At 34.0% G+C, this 18,627-nt stretch overlaps 1 protein-coding gene across 5 annotated transcripts in view; it reads left to right on the forward strand.

Moving 5' to 3' along the window:
* The window catches only part of LOC119072386 (serine-rich adhesin for platelets-like), a 72,194-nt gene that overhangs the window by 993 nt on the left and 52,574 nt on the right, over window positions 1–18,627 (forward strand). For 3 of the 5 annotated variants that reach the window (XM_037177590.1, XM_037177589.1, XM_037177591.1), the window contains exon 2: window positions 7,578–8,027. The exons of 1 other annotated variant lie outside the window; for it this stretch is intronic. In XM_037177590.1, the coding sequence (XP_037033485.1) occupies window positions 8,016–8,027 (12 nt within the window). In that variant the 5' untranslated portion in view covers window positions 7,578–8,015. The remainder of the gene's footprint in view (window positions 1–7,577; window positions 8,028–18,627) is intronic. One more of the 5 variants, XM_037177592.1, reaches the window with a different exon arrangement.

An 18,627-nucleotide genomic window follows, 5' to 3' on the forward strand; every position in this document is an offset into this window, starting at 1 on the left:
TGAATAATAATACCATACCATACCATACCATACTGGTGAGTCACAATGCACAATGTACATCAAAGTGTTGAACACAGATATAACACTACTGAAAATGGGGTGGTAATACTTTTCCCAATTGAAATTCATCACCGATGCTTTGTTGCCGAACTCAATTGATATTTCAGTTCTGTTAAACATTTAACAATACAATAAACGTTTCAAGGAAAATCGGATGAATTCAAACAAAAACTCCCATGAACACATGACACATTTCTCCCCCAAAATTCAAACCTTTTCGGATGCTGCGTGCACCACATTATTGAAGGTCGCAGTGTTCTGTGTTGAATTTATATTCGGATGAATATATTGTTGGCCTTGAACTAAACTCTTTTCGAGAGAGAAATCGGTATCTCGGCTCGTACGTATATTAAATCGCAGAACAGAATTTTATTGATTTTTCTCGCAAAAATTTGATATAGAGGAAAGCAATGGGAGTACAATATGTTATGTTGAGGTATACATGCTGGTATAAGTACTATTATTATTGTCATCGAATGGGAGAGAATTACTGGGTGCAACGTGGTGGTTGATATAGCTCCTTTCAGTACGAAGTCACTGCATTTTTCCAGGTGAAAGCAGAACTATTTTTAGAAAACGAACTCACAATATGGTTAAATGTTGGTGATGCAATTGTTTTCAAATTAAATTTGCAATAACGGTCGATAAATTGAGACAATTAAATGCATGTTTGCCCTATAAACCAACAGGTCTTGAGGGATATGATGGGACAGAGAATTCAACATAGCGTTTCTAGCTTCAACGTTGACTGTTAAATACACCAGCAGGACTTAACAAGAGATATGATAGAATAGAGAAATCAACTTTAGTATAGGCTTAACGTTGACTGTTGACTGCAGGACATGATGGAATAGAGAGATCAACATGTTGTTTTTAGATGTTGGCTGTGATCATGGCTTTCTAGCGAGGGAGAAACTGCTTCGAAAAATGCTGTACTATAACTTTGTAAGAAGCTGAGAGTCAGGCTGAGCTAATGACTTTAACTTTACGGGTATTTGTAAAGTGAGTATTTGTAAAGTGATTTTTCTGGGCCCTGTACCAAGACTTCCCGGAGCAGTCTTCCAATCGCTTTCTAGGTTAGAAATTTTTTGAGTCTACTGTATGTAGACTAAGGCCTCTTTGAATGTGTTTCGTACAGCAAAGGGAATGTTTTATTTGTGTGAGTCAAAACAGACATTTCATGCAACTTTGTAGAGGTAAAGTAGGCAATTTGGCATCTCAAAAGTGTTTATGCAGAATTATCATTATTTATGCGCAGTTGAAGCGTTCTGGGCCCATAACTTGTTAGCAGTGAGTAATTAAACGACAGGTTATTAAGAGTTTTAATAAAGAACTAAAGTATATTCATGATTTAGCTCTAATACACAGTAGCTAAATCTCAACACAGAATGTAGAGTAGAGAGAGTAAATAGTTTAGTTAATTTCAACATTGGAGCTAGAATTCTATGTAGAAATCGAATTCTCTACGTCTGACTTCAGCTGTGACCAAATTCCTATTTTTTATCGCAACAAAACTTAAAATATTGAATAATAGTCAAGTAACTAGAGTGAAAACGTGTTTCTTACACATTCCACAGTCGTGAATGTATATTATACTTAATGTTCCATTCATAGCTACATCTGAAATCCAAATCCACTCACTACACCAACAAAAGAAATCTACAAAGAACCACACGTATTCGATGACATGATTATTATTTTTAGTTCAACAACAGAAAAAAAAGCTGTACAATCAAAGTACTTTGTATTCGGTCGTAAATTCTTAAACTGGATCGAAGTCTCACATTACACAAAGCATTTTATTAATTGTGTTGTGTGATGGTCCATAATGAATTTTATTATTCACGTTTTAAGTACTCGGTAATGTTATCTGCGAAATAAGATTTTTGTAAAATTCCAGGTTTTACAGTAGTCGTGTGTATGCATCACAACGACAGATAGCGGTAACACACTTTTCGGTCTTATGTGATAAATGTTCTTCGCTTAATGACTGAACAATTGACTAGGTTGCGACACATTTACGATCATTATAAATTAATTAACATTTTCGTAATCCCCGAAGGCCCGTTTACCCCAATTCTTCATGATTAAAATTGAATTGATGCCATCAAGCAATAAACTGTTGATGATATCTGATTGCTGGTTACATGTTATCTACACAAAGTTTCTTCACACAATTGAAACTATCTTCAATAATTAACGAAACGTTTGATACACTTCGCGTTTTGTTTTCATTGAATCAATCTTCTTGGTTTAATGTTCCATTTCATTTCAATGTCGTTAAATTAATGAAGAGTTTACATTGAACGGTTTTGACTACTAACTTCAGACAAACTCATTCACCTAAATGCAGTCATGTTTTATATTACCGAACCAATACACAACAAAACAAGAACATAATAATTGACTTCGTTTAATCAATCTTGCATCACTGGCATCGATTCAACATATAGATCATATGTATCTCTCTCTGCCATTTCGGAATGTGGAATTTCAATTATTATGTTATAAGGCAATCGCAATCATTGGCTAACTTTAAACTAACTTTAAATGGCTGAAGCTCTTAGAAAATCGAGTCCTGCGATCTGAAATTTGTAGGGGAGATAACTTGTTTAATTCTGTGTCGAAAGCGAAACTCGTAGAAGACGATAGTGTCAGCTTTAGTGTCAAATTAATGAAATAAGGTTGAAACTTCGCAATTATTTTACTAAAGCTTACTACAGTGAAATGATTGTAGTAATGAGTTCATGAATGTTTAACCTTTCACAAATCTATAACATCTTTGTTCAAAGAATTTTCAGCAATTACATACAAAAATCTAGTACTTCATCCATTTTAACATTTCTAATTCCACATAAGACGGAGTGATCAGTGATCATCGCTTACTTTTGTGCTTGCTGTTGTTAACAGATGCAAAAGCTTGTGTTAAGAGTCTGTATGAAATAGGCATTTACTGGTGAGAGACATACCGTACTTTCCATATTTTCCTCGGGAAAAGTCCAATTTTAATGGATTACGCAAGAGAAGGAAACTAATTCATTAATTCAAATGTAAATCAGAGATTACATTGACCGTGTACACACTCTATCCGACGAGAAAACCTTTTCAATTTATTTAATGCACACATCATCGCAATGATATACAAATGAAAGTCATAAATTTGGCGCTTCATTCAAATTTGTAAATTAATAAAAAATTGCTTTAACCTTCTTTTCAAACTTGATTATTTTTGTGTTGATTACATACAATTTTTTGCTTAATTCAAATTTTTAGCGCAAATTGTTGAAAAGAGTATTTCAACGAGCACACAACAGACGCGTAATCTTCAATTCCCATTGAGTTTCCAAATTGAAACAAACGAAAAATCAGATATATTTATCTGGGATCGGCTTCAATTGAATTGAATTGTTAAAATTCGCCAAACAACATTCGAGGCGATCAGTCATCGTCATTCGTTCACATACAAAAGTGATATTATGTAAATAAAATATAATTTAAATAACAACAATAGAGACGCGGCAATAATGTATATAGTAAAGACTCATTGAACGGTTCAATCAATCAGAACGTTGTTTTGTTGGGAATCATTAACAGTTTTTACGGAGAAGGATGTGGATAAAATGGACTGTCATTAACAATGTTTTCGATTTCCTTTTTGTTTATTTTGGTTGATTGTCACTTTCTGTTTAGAAGATTCACGATTGAGATCGAGAGCAATTTGATTTTCTATGTTGGTCTATGTTAGGCCTTTCCGTACCCACTTCAACAAATTTTTAATGATTTCTTCTACCTCAGCGTCAATATCTTATGCGAAATCAATATTACCCAAAAGTTTCCTCACTTAGCTTCGAATTTATGGATTTTTATTTATTAATTCAAAACCAATCCAAGAAAAACCCTGACGATTTTGTGTATCTCCTCTGTCGCCTCTGTCCCTTAACAATATATGCCGAACGCAAAAAAATGCCACAAAGCTTCAATTGGACATAATAAAATAAGGAAAAATAAAACCTGATCCGTACACACAATGTCTCTCTATTCCCCCAGAGAAATTAAGTGTATAAGATGTAGTCTCTGGCGGAAAACGCACAATCGCATGAATAGGTAAACTTTCGTTATAATCGAAATTCCTTTTGAAGTTTTCCTTCAATTGTATTGGACTTAAATAATATATACGGAGGGAATGCCATTGTCTGCAAATGTGAATGTTCGCATACAAAATTGGTGTACGTATAATATTCGCCCAAGACGATAAGACGAGCAACCATATTTTGATGACGCAATGCTTTTCCATATAATCAATTTATTATATTATTATGTGACTCGTACATAAAACATCTATATATCTGTGCGCTGATTGTGCTGTATTTAAGTTTTCTGTTTAATGAATTATATCTCCTGGTATTTCTTTCACAACATTCGGTTCTATGTGTGTACATGGCGATATAATTTTATTTACATCAAAATGTGGCATAGGAATATTGTGCACGGCACAAAAGGTTAATATATAAATATGTACAGAACCTTTGGCAATGTTCGGCGCGAAACAATGCCACACGAAAGCGATACCATGGTTACACAACACAATGTTTTGTTGTGGCATAGAAAATAAGTTCTGTACAACATTATATGCGAGAGAGGCTTCTGCTTATAGAAATTCTAATTAAGAAGTTTGTTTTCACGTCATTTTCTATGGCAATGTTAATTATTTCAATCTTTTTTTCTTCGTCGTCAAATAAACGGGAAAAGGTTCGCCTTCTATGGCAAAGAATAATTAGGAAAAGCTATTATCATGACGCAGTAAAAAATTCATGTAACAAGCTCACAAATTGATGAATTTCTCTTCATTCACCCGAGACACATTGTTGTTAATATGTAGGACTTGACTTTTCACCAAGGCTTATTTGTTCGGAATTTAAATTCTCAAAAATTTAGGAATTTTCAAGAACTAATTCCAACATTTTTTTCAATTCCTAAAACTCTTCGAAAATGGGGTTTCGTAGTCCGGATTTAATTTCCGTAACGTGGCGAGGACACTGGCGTGTGTGGGTTCGTTGGAAAGCTGAAGTCGAGCACTCCCGGGCAAATATTACCTTTAAAAAATTTGATGATAAACGGCCGAAAATATGAACTCCGGAAAATTTCTCAAAATCGATGGAACCTCGGTCAACTTTGACGAGGGATGTGGCCTCACTAATGCAATTATTTGATTAAATTATTATTTAATAAAATTATTATTTAATTATTTATTATTATTTATTATGAATGTAGAGGACCTCAGATTTACAGCGATACTCATATGTAGTAGTTTGGCGGGGTGGAACACACAGTTTTTATATGTCAAGTAGTCACGTGCTAAACTACTACATATTGGTTGGTATCGCTGTAAATCTGAGGTCCTCCCCATTCATAATAAATAATAATCAAATAATTTCGTTAGTGAGGCCGCAGCCCTCGTCAAATTACATCGAGGTTCCATCGATTCTTAGAAATTTTCCGGATGCTATATTTTCGGCCGTTTATCATCAAATTTTTTGAAGGTTATATTTGACCCGGGAGTACTCGACCTCAGCTTTCCAACGAACCCACACACGTCCGTGTCCTCGCCACGCTACGGAAATTAAATCCGAACTACGCAACCCCATTTTTCGACTTTTGGCCATTTACAACCAGCCAGGTATAGAAGAACAAAAATATTTGAGACTGGTTTTGGGGCCTAGGCACCAAGGCCTAACTAGGCATTTATAAAAAAGTCCTCGAAAAAACAGCGCCGATTTCGGTCAGTCGAAATTCAAAAGAATCCGTCGATTGGTATGAGTTTGCCCTCTTAATTACGTGGGAAAATTGAACTATCAACAGCGTCAACGCATACATGTATTGATGTAAAATTTTACGAAATGTGTATCTTATACAAACTGATGTTGGAACCACATTTCGTCGTATAAATTTCCTCTTTAGGTATAATTACTCTTAGCTATAATACCTTTAACATGACTTGTTCGATTCTGCTAACACTGTAAAGTCAGAAATCATGATCAGGCAGCCTCTATTAACAAACCTCGATTTGGGCAAAAGTTGGTGGGATCGATAGAGGGAGGTACCCTGATGACAAAACAACAAGAATTGGGGCGCGGAAGCCCCTCCCCTAGACGCCAGGATCCTCCAAAGTTCTCACATTTTTTTCAAATTTTCGCGCTTTTTTTGGACTAAATTAATAGACAGATCCCCTGATGATAAAACAACAAGGAGTGGGACGCAGAAACCCCTCTCGAAGCGCCAAGGCACTACAAAGTTTTCATATTTTTTAAAATTTTCGCGCTTTTTAGACGAAATCAATACTAGATGACCCTCTCACACAACAGCACAACTTTATGTTCCTTGTACGAAATGCCGACGACTACACTGCGCATTTCAACATAACTTCATTTTCCTTGAACGAAATGCCGACGAATACACTGCGCGCTTCAACATAACTTCATGTTCCTTGTACGAAATGCCGACGACTACATAGCACCTACACAAACAATTAACTTTACTTTTGTGAGTCCTGATCCGGAATTCGTTTCTGCGTCTCGATTCTTATTGCTTTGTCGTCAGGGGAGGTCTCTATTAATTTCGTCAAAAAAAAAAAACAAAAATTGTAAAAAATTTGAAAACTTTGGAGGGCCCTGGCGTTTCGGAGATCGGCTTCCGCGCCCCAATTCTTGTTGTTTTGTCATCAGTGGTCCTCTACCTATCGATCCTACCCACTTTCGCCCCAATCGGGGTTTGTACTATAAACTGCAATTTTGCCGATTGAACTATTGAGTAAACAACATTATTAACTGACTAGAAGCTGACCATTCACTTTACAGACGACAAACACATCTTCGAATCTATTACTTCTTTTGATCGAAGTACTGTCAACAAGATAAAATACAAAATCTTCTACTACTTCATTAGTTTTATCATCGATTTTGGTATATAAGGCGATATTCTCCTGAGTGATCGCTTATTTTCACAGTCATTGTCGATAGCAGATGACACAGCACAAAGGATACAATTGCGCATGCGTACAGAAAAATTCGATTAAATTATTGAAAATAGCTTCACACGCACACAACATGAAGACCTGTAACTTCCTATGTAAGCGGATTAAATACCATCGATATCGTTCATAAAGTTCAATCGTCTTATAACTATCACCTTGAGATTTACAGCAAGTAATGAAAACACGGATATTGTAGCATATACACTTGCACTTCGTAGCGTCATTAAAGTTAATTCGTCGGAAGGTTGGAATGTAACATAACACACGAACAAAAATCGTATTATAACACTATCTCTCACACACGTCTAATCATCTCTCATTAAATTGTAACATAAAAGTTATTTCGATTTTTTTTTCTTCTTCTTCTGTAATTTAATGTTTATGAAATTAGCGTAAACACATAATTACACCATCTAACTATTCCGTCCAGTTTGAGAAGAAAAAGGTCTTAGATCAAGAGTATTAAAGTGATTATTTTTCTTTTAAGTGTCTATAGGTGGAAAAAAGTGACCGCAAAAGTGAAATCATACCGATACACAGAGTGAGTGAATGAGGAAAAATTTGTGTTCAAACAACCAGGAATGTTATGCAAACATTAAAAAATTTGAAAAGTAAAAAAAGAGGAAAAAAACCCAACGAGTGAACATAAATGTTCTTAACATTGAAATAAATTTGCTTTTTTCATACGTGCGGTCAGTTCATGGTTCAGACTAAAACACTGAATGCACTTCCACACCGTAAATGAAAAAGAGTGTTGTGTTCAAAGCATAGAGAGGTCAGATTTATTAGCGATTTTTTTTTGATCATTGATATTGTGATATTGTTTGTTATTCACGTTTGTTCAAATAATAACCGATGCGGATGAGGATTTACAATTATATGGCATTCGTTTCAGTAGAACCCTACATTCAACCTTACTTTGGATATGAGTATTAAGGTGAGTAACTTTGGTTGTTGTCGTTTTTTTACGTTAAATTAAATTTTTATTTACTAAATGGACTTCAATTTAACGATTACGTTGTTCGCAGAACGTGTAAATTCAAAACGATTTATCTAATCTAATCAAAATATAAATGAAATCTCTTTGTAACATAGAGAATTATAAGTTTTATTGCACTCGTGTTGAATTGAATTACGTTTAATCTGACTAATGTATGTCATTATTCACTTAACTATAACAGAGAGCAGCTTCAAAGCTTATAGTAAACAAGATTTAAATTCGCATTGCATTGGCTCATTTTATTCGAAATTTGAGAAATTGAATAAATTCTTTGCCTTGCATCGAACCATGTGTACATTGCATCTCTTTTGTTTTTATAGTCGGACCTTCAGTCTATTCCATTTAAATATTGTATAAAATTCACTTCTCTCGCGTAGTGAATAAACGAATCCATTTCGTAACCATCGAGTTTCGAAACAAATGCGAATTTAATTGAAGATACAAATTGATTTCGTTCGCCATTAGCTGGTCTGTGCATAGCGCATTCGATTTGAAATTAAAAATGAAAAACCTACGGATGTGAATTATGCTTTCATGTATTATAAGTACCACAAAACGATAAATAAATGACATGAATTCGAATAAGTGGCCGATAATTGAAATTTGTTTTGTTGAAATCAACTTTCATTTGTATTGTTTAACATTTTGATTAAGATCAATATGAACAGAGAGAGGAACGCTATAACAATTTAACAGTCGAAATACAGAAAATAAACACAAAGAGCTTGCAACATTCGACATTCAAGTACATAGTGGAGATTGTAGAACTGTTTGAGATATTTATTGTCGATCGAAGTATAAATGTTAAGCAATCACACAGAGTAAACGTATTTTCAGTATAAATATTGATTCTACTACTTCCTTTCCTGATACACCATCTCCTACTTCATTAGTTCTAACTTACATTTTAATTATAAGATCAAATGACACGGTGTATATTCCTTATTTGTCTTGTTAATGCCGATAACAGGTGTCGTAGACGCACACGGAAAATCCGTGAATTTCGATAAAGGCTGTGTAACTTATAATATAGCTGTAGTTTTTATAACATAGCTGCAAGACTTATAAAAATATAGCTACTAATCGCATATTCTGTTATTGTTGGTTATTTTCATGCAATATGAGCTACACAACTATATTATGGATTACAGAGCTACATTATGCACCGTGGAAACATTTTATAGCTAGGATCTGCATGTTGTGGCTGTGTACTCTATATCATAGCTGTGTAACACATATTTGACGTATGAAAAATATAGCTGTGTGCTGCATATGAGAAAATGTATGGGACCATGCATTCAAGTCATGATTCGTGCTGGTCGGACTCAATGTTAATATACAAACAAAAACTGTTCTAAAATATCTTGGCTGATTGTAATGAAGCTTGATGATCAGGTTATAGTAATACCTTTCCAATACAGTCAGAATCCGTAGAAACACAGACGAATGAGAATATCAGAAATTTCACTGCAATTGAATTCGTGATTCTTCGCGCGGTTTCAATTCACTTTCTTTCAGAACCTAGAACAATCCTTGTAGTGACAACTCACAAAAGTGAAATATAAAAACTACACACTTGAATTAGGCTGTGTGCCGCATAATATAGGTGCAGGATTTATATTGCCGTAGCAACGCTTCGAAATAAGAACATGTTAAAGCACAAGCAAAATTAGCACATCAGCAGCGTAGGTGACGGTCGGATTCTCAGGTTAAGCATCAATCGGCGCGGTTAGTACTTAGATGGGTGACCGCAAAATTCATAAAAGTTTGGGAAAAAATTTTATTTCTCGTGATAGTTTTGAAATGTGGCTCACAGCCATAATATAAATTACACAGCTATTTTAACTACAATCTTTGCAATATACATTACACAGCTATATGCCAAAAAAATGGGGGTGCTAAGTCCACTTATAGCTCTCACACGCATATCAGGATTTTCCGTGTACGTAAAAGTTGATTCATGACTAATGTCAGTTTTACAGTTAGAGGCAGTGAAATCTCATCATGAATTTGCTTCAGCGTGTATAGCTTGAACCGTTTAAACAAGCGTAAATAGTTTTGATTTTATGTGAAGATCTGCTGAAAAACAGCTGAAGCAAATTCATGCTGAAATTTCATTACATCTGACTGTATTTCACTTCAAGCGGCAAATCACTATAAATCATTGAATCTATCTGCTTTGCTTTCTGCTGTTTAGTACAAAATCTTGTCCTTCATTTGTTTAAACATACATTTTGCTATATGAAGTAAAACAGGCCAGGGTTCGTGGCGTAGTCTTATTTAGTCGTTATCGATAATATATGTTTTGAGGTTTACTTGGCTGCAATATTTGTACATTGAAAACAGACATCGGGTTGACAACAACATGATTTTAGCATGTGCACAACTTTACGAAACTGAATTCTTGTTCAAGTTTCTCTACGTTATTTAATATTCCAAAAGACATGATTTCAAAGTAACTATTTTCAATTTGCTTCAATTCCACAAAAGACTTCCATTTTCTATAAGCAATTTGCGCCAGTTTCGATATGGAAAAATGTTTAGCAAAACAGAACGAAACAGACATGCAACAGCAAAAACCTCGCTACTCTAAATAATAAATTCCACTGGTGACGGAATGCATCGACGGTGATCTTTATCGTATGGAAATGTACAAGCGAAAAATAATAATAAAAAAAAATCCAACAAGAAACTGAAAGTGATAAAGTGTGACAGTGTGAATGAAAATGCATTTCCTTCATTTCAGATAAATCAGGAATGTTTTTCTGTTATTTTTCCATGTCAACCCATAGAGTCTTGGAACTTGCAAGTGTAGAAAGTTTTAAAAAATATAAAAAAAAAGTAATGTCGTTGGATAGAATTTCCAACCGTTATAGCTTGTTGCATTCATGTTGGCTGTCCAATTTGTTGATTGCTGGAATCGTTGTTTGACTTGTCACTTTATTTTATAAATTTTAAAAATTTCGACGACTTTTCTTGTTCAATATAAATTAGAAATAAAAACGTTAATTGAAGTGTTAGCTGATTTGGTTTCATAAATTATGTCGATCTAAATATGCAACTTCACTCAATTTTTATCTCAACTCTCTGGTAATAATGTTTGTTGTTTGCGTAAAAAATTTTCAATAATAAACTCTCGGCTCCGCTTATTGTTCTGCTCTGCTTTTCCTTAATGCAATTGCATTATTAAATTTGAGTGCACTGTTGAGAAAACGTGTTAACGTTTCGTAGCAGACTTATTTTTATTGTTTTTATTTAGTGTTGCTATAATTAAACGAAATTAAATAAAAAAATATTTTTACCTGGAAATTTCTTTCAAAACTTTTCCTTCGCAATAATTAAGGTAAAAAAAATATTTCGTTGACCGTGAAGGCTTCGTATATACATTTCCAAATTACGATTGTACATTTTATGCATTTTTACATTTCACTTAACACTCAAAAATTGCCCCATCTGACAGTGGCTCAATTCAGAGCATTCGAGTGATAAAGATTTTCAAAATTAATTTCATTTACTGTGACGGTATATAACGACCAAGATTTACGAAGATAAATATCATAATCAGACATTTTTCATCTTTTTTTTCGAACTTGATTACCATCTTCACATTGTCTTGTTGGTCGTGGCTTTCCGACGAAATGCAAACAAATTGCCTGATGTATCTAGGTGTCCGTCCGTTCATTACTGAAAATGGAACACTTAATTTTAATCATTCCGCACATGCAACGAAATGATTTTCATTATTTCTTTCTTCTGCCATTTCCGCAGTCATCAATATTACAATGGTAAATTTGTTTCATTCTTGAACAACACTGTTATGATGGTAAAAAAAGAGTCTCCCAAATTACATGGTTGTTGTATCATACAGAACACTATGTACTGTTACAACGTTACGAGAGCGCTAGATATTTTTTCTTCTTCTTCCATCATGCCCACATTTATTTAACAACAAATTTATTGTTTTAATTGTTAAATCAACACATTTTTCGCATGTTAATGTGATTCGTCGTTGAATTTAAATTTGAGACTCCCGTTATTTTAATTATAAAATTGTGTTCTCTGTGACCTGAGAAAGCTAATGTTAAATTGAAAGCAAGCTGGTGTGGGAGGCGGCTGTTGTAAAACTGTTTTTTGTTGACTTAACTTTTTTTATGTAAAGTTTTGAAGAAAAAACATAACAATTGTTGTTCCTATTACCATTTACTAGATTGTAGTTCAGATTGTAATGAACCATTCACAGAACAACAATCATATATGAATCAGTTAATTCTCGAATCTATTACTTCATTATTTGATTTTTTATATTCAGCAGATTGATGGAAAATCTAGTACATCAACATAGATTTTAGTATATAAATTCGGATAAGCCGTGTCTTATCGCTTGTTTTTATCGTTGATGTAGATAGCTCAAAGGACTCAAATGCTAGTTAGTCCATCTACACATCATTTTCATTACACGGTACTCGTCATCAACGTAACCTTACTTTAGTTTTCGTTAAGTTGTTATTGTCTGACAGTTGGGATCGTGTACAAGGTCATGAAAGTGACATATACCCAAAAAAGTGAATTATTGGATGTACATTGTAGACGTATGCATTGTACGTGTCAAACAAACATTTTGCTTCTGATACGTAGTTTGTATACATCTAACACGCAGAATTTACGTGCAACATGTGCAATTTGCGGATGTAAGTCATCTTATCGTTGTTGATGAAGTGAATATAGATTACTCATCCGTAAATTGTACATGTAATACGTAAAATTCTACCGTGTTAGATGTATACAGGGTACGCATCAGAAGCAAAATGTTTGTTTCACACGTATAATGGCTACGACCAATGAAAGTCTAGAACAGGGATGGTCGATTGGCGAATTCGTCTTAAACGCACTCACATTTTATGTCAAAATAATATGAAAATGAGTGCGTTTAAGTACGAAAATCAAATTTTTATGTCCTCCGGGCGGACATAAGACCATACCTGTTTTACACTCTCATTGGGAATACACACACATACATAGGGAATTTTCTTTTTTTGCGTCTATATCCGCTCTTAATAGACAATGATTTGTCGTTCTCAGTTCCGTCGTTGACCAAAGAGAAGTGTTTGAAAGTTCAAAAGCAAATAAAATTACCTTCCCCCATCAACCAATAGATTGCTTTTCAATTTTGATTTCATTTCGGTACACACCTGATATACGGAATCTTCTCTCTCGTCGAATCAATGAAGATTCTCATCGAATTGAATTATCAAGGCAATATCCATTTCCTATCAGAAATACGTATCGTATTTGCCATTAAGAAGTAAAAAGAAATATGAATGAAAATGCTTCTAATTGATAGCATATTCGAGAGCAATTTTAATAACTCGATTACACCCATCTCTTATTCATACAAAATTCGTACATTTTCTGATGAAAGATTACCGCGATTTATCAAAATGAATGACAATCTTCGTAGGTGGATGAAATGGAGGGATTATGAGTCACAAGATATTTTTAGGCCTTTAGGCTTTTTACGTACAAATGGTAGATGATTTGAGATGGACAGTGTTTTGCTGCATCTGAACTCACCAGTTGCACCTCAAATACATATACTCCTTGCAGACAATCATGACGCAAGTTAAGGAATGTCATTGTTTAACTTGCCTTGAATTGGTTACTGTACGAAGAGCGAATAGTGTGGAGGTAAACACTGCACATCTCAAAATTAAACGACTGTGAGCCAATAAAAAAAAACTTTTAAATAATTTGTATAAAATGCGAACTTTCATATTTTATATTATAGCTGTCGTCACCTGCAGTCTGAACATTTGTAATAAGCAATTACTTACGTATGGATAGACAGAGGCATCGTTACGTTAATTACGAAAAAAACAATAAAAGAGAAGCGAAACGAAAGTACTGATATTTATAACAATTTTAACGAAGGCACATAAAGTTAGCCATTATCGTTGCGGCTGTATCAACTCAAAAAGGAAAATATTAAAATTGAAACTGATGCATTAATCGAGAGGAATATTAATAGAGTTGCCTGCAGTTAGTTCGCATTTTTCTTCACAGTCACTGTAGAATATTTGAAAGTCTTTTTTATATTCAGAAAAAAAAAAACAAATGAAATTCCCGTCGATTCCAAGGCATAAACTGCATTTGCAATATGTCATTGTTTACACGTAATATGGAAATATTTAAATGTAAAATTGTACCTATATTGCACACATTATAACTTGTTTCGTTGCTAGTTTTATTGTTTGTCGTTTATTCTCTTCATCAAGCTTTTGCATATTTCATCTGATGTCTTGAGAAAAGAATTTGCATTCAACAACAACAACAAACGGCAAGCATAAAAGTATATCAATGGAGCAGAACTTGAATAATTTAAAATTTAAAATGACAAGCACAAATATTGTTAAAAGAAAATGCTGTCCTCCCACTAAAACGTAAATGATTTCTCATATATTCGCTCGTTATGAAAGGAACGAAACTTTATCTAAAATGTACGGTAAATATCCAGGCTCGTAAGAAATGACTTTTTGTGTGTGCATGCCCACGATCATGACTATATTATACATTCTATAAAACAAAATATCTTTTACCGTGAAATGCTTACCTCAAGTCGACAGGGTACTCGAGTAAACGTTGTCTTAAAAACATCATGAAATCAATTCTCCGTGCACCTTGTACGTAAATTCTCACAATATATCGCAATAGTCTCGGCAATAGTATAGTATCACTTCACATTGAAGAAAATGTGCGCTTCACCGAAGGTTTGTATATGGATTTTTTCTTCGGAGTATTGGCGCTGAGACGTTATAGTAAAACTTCTGTTGCAGACATGTAAGTTCTTTACTTTTGAGTCGATCGATGTCGTGTGTATATATTGTGTATAAACCGCAGCAGTATATTTTATAAATTTCTTAATGTTTTCGCTGAACGCTGATGCTAATGTAAACCGTATACCTTTACCTTTATACACTTAGAATGGTAATTTATTTTCGTTTCTTTCAAGAGTATATCTTATTCGTGCAATGCCTACCTTCTATTCGATTGTTACAGACCTATTTTCGTAGTCAAAGTACTATGGCTCTTTATCTATGTGAAAGAGAACCAGTTTTCAATAGGAAGACCAAATAAATCGTTCATACATTTTACGAATATTCTATCGAGTGTTATTGGTAAGCACCGAACGAACCAAACTCATTCATTAACTCAAGTGGTAATGATTGTTCCGTCAGATGTGTACCAGTGAAAAATAATATTTTGTATTGAAATTCAATAAAGTATCTGCTGGAGAAACGATTCACTGTACGTTGATAGTAAGCATGTACTGCACATTTTTTCGTCAGGAATTCAGGTCATGCTTTGAAACTTTAATAAAAATAAAACGTAGACAAATGTGTGGATGGCTTGAGATATAAAGCACTCCTTTCAAAAGACGGTCTAGAGTAAATAATTTAGGTCTTCTCTCTCACAATGTTGCATTTTTGTTTCTATAACGGACGTGGACAATCAAATCAATTTTAGATTTTTTTTTTGTATCAGTTCAATGCGTCAATATAAGTAGCGAACTGAATTGGATCCTTCGGTATTTCTACAATTTTCTACTTTTTCACATGGGAAGTCAAGAATAAGAATTCCTGGAATTTTCCCAAATTATTAGGGTTCGTCATATACAGTTATTTTCAACCAAATTTGTGACCAAGTTCGCATTAACTGTTTTATTAATTGTTCTTTTCGTATACAATGTCCATGTCAAACGTGCCAGTCATAAATACGTATAAGCAGAGTGATTGTATTAGTGGACCAGCTGGTAAAACAGCTGAAGCAAACTCAGACACAAATTCAGGTGACATTACTCTGTATTACTGTCATTCTTCTCATTCTTTCAGATCTTTAACCTGTTCGAAACTGAAAGCGAATCACGCTAAATCTGTTACTTTCCTTGTTCAAAGTTCAAATCATAGTGTAGCCCTTGATTGAAGACTTTTTACTTCATTCGTTTTAATACACAATTTAGTTAGACCACGTTAACCAGTCACCCCGCAAGAATAACTTGTAGTTTTGTTGTAAAATAAATTTCCGACGACGTATCATCTTATTATCGTTAAATCTATTACTTCGTTTGTTAAACATGACATCACATTCCCAGTGTTTGATACAAATTCTTTCAGTTCGTCAGTTTTGTTGCTATATAGGTACTTGTTGCTATATAAGAGAACACTAACCGTCGTAGTTCCTTTTGTGGTTGAAAACAGATAAAAATAACTTTCTAAAAAGTTGGAAAAAGTTGTCTGGCTCCCCTACAAAGGAATCATGTTCAGTTAGAGCATTTCCAACAAATGCAAATAATCAACAAAATCAGAACGCAAAATATTGGATATGAAGACAGGGGAGGAAAGAAGATATAAACATGAAATCATACCAATCCTATTATGCAAAATAGCACCTCGTGAAATTACCGTCTACGAAAACATTACTTTCAACAGACTTATTTCACAAAGCTTTTTATACGCCAAGATATCAGCACACCACAAAATTGCATATTTTATTAGCTACGCTATTTGTAAAGACAGACAATGAAAATTTCAAACAAAATATTTACAAAACCCAGGAAAAGTCTTAAATTGCCTCTAAAGTCATGTTTTGTAATAAAACATTTCGTCGACGGTGTCTGGGCTATATTCAATACCGCTGGTTCGTTACAAATTAATATTCTTGAGAAACCATACAACATTGCTGTGAAATTAGATTTTTCATTTTTCGTTATTTCCTTTCGTCTTTTCGTTACGTAAAATTATTAATTGGCGTGATACACAATGGGCCTGTGTACATACCATTATAGATCTGTATTCGCCAGGCATATCTAAAATTTTCGACCGAAAATACAAATTAACAGAAACGAGACCACACTGTGTATGTCTAATGATCCGATAAGTTTCAAATTTGATATGTGTTAAGTCGATATGTGTTTTCAAATATTAGATGCGGAAAAAGCGGAATTGGTAGGAGAGATAAAAAAAAATATTCAAAATGTCACGGGAAAAAAAATCTTGTTAATACAGTATGTCTTAATGTTCTCTTTCCACACCATCCAAGGGGCTCGTAGTAAAAAAAAAAGCGTGCGAACAAAAACAAATTTAACGTAATTCCATTAATCCCTCTCTACATGACGACCAAACTTCTTTAGATTACTTCTTAGCGTCTTATAGCTCTAAAATCGGTGTGACAGTAAATAAGTTCTCTCTACTTAGAGCTGTGTTGCTTCTGATTAATCTCAATAAATTCTGGATTATATTTTTTTCCGAACGTTCATTTCATTTTATTTAAGGTGTGTCTGCCATAGACTGTTATATATGTGTCGCACACATTTATTTATTGTCACGGCGGTTTTTATTGGTCGTGACTGTTGTTCTATTTAGTTGTTTTGTCGTATAACTAGTCGTATATGCATAAACGTTCGCTGTAGGATTTTAAATTGGTTTCCATTTATTTATAAATTGATTGTATCGAGAGTTCTAAAGTAACGAATACACGTCCATTATGAATTTGACCTTTTAAATTAAATTTTTCAAATGCAGATTGAAAATGAACATTGCAAAATGTTGGTATAGCGTATACACTGCGAGCACCGCACCATAAGTGATTTAATATTTATGTATATCCCAATCGAAATGGCTTAAAATTATTAAGCTGTGATACGCTCGACTGACTCTAAATTTATCTAATAATCACGTTGCCTGAAAATGTTTACAAAAGTTGTTTCCAATTTGGAGCCACAGACAAGTTTTATTTTCGACGTTCGAGTTTTACTGTGTCAGTTATATTATTCTCACCAGTAACATGTCTCTATAATAGCCCTGCATGGGGAGTTCCTGCATGTAACGATCGAAAGAAAAAGACATGAAATGGTTAAGTTAAAATTGGATTTGTTTATTTAAGAAAATTTATTTTCGATATCATCTATCATCATCGCATAGTTTTATCCGTTAACTTTTTTTCGTTCGAAGCACGACAGAAACCAGTTTACATTTATATCGATTTGTTTTCTTATGAATCACCATCAGTCATCGATTTATTATTTCATCGTCAACACTGGTGTACAATCATGGAATTTATGGTGGTTTCAAGACATGTTTGGGTTTATGTAATGTCGGTGTATCGCTTAAATTTATCACACCTTCGTCATATTAATGATAAGCTTGACACTATAATTACAATTAAAATGTTGTTGGGCTCTGATAGAATAAACACTTTAGATTGTACTGACGTGTACTTGAAATAACAGACCGGCAATAGCGTTCTGTTCCCTTCTTCAACATAAGTCTGTGTCTATCAATAGATACTGTAAGGTATCTGACGACTATCCACGCGTTATCCCGAAATTATCAATGAAAGTGTAAAACAGATATGGTCTTATGTCCGCCCGGAGGACATAAAAATTTGATTTTCGTACTTAAACGCACTCATTTTCATATTATTTTGACATAAAATGTGAGTTCGTTTAAGACGAATTCGCCGATCGACCATTTCTGTTCTAGAC

Source organism: Bradysia coprophila (genome assembly GCF_014529535.1).
Source record: "Bradysia coprophila strain Holo2 chromosome IV unlocalized genomic scaffold, BU_Bcop_v1 contig_81, whole genome shotgun sequence".
Taxonomy (NCBI): domain Eukaryota; kingdom Metazoa; phylum Arthropoda; class Insecta; order Diptera; family Sciaridae; genus Bradysia; species Bradysia coprophila.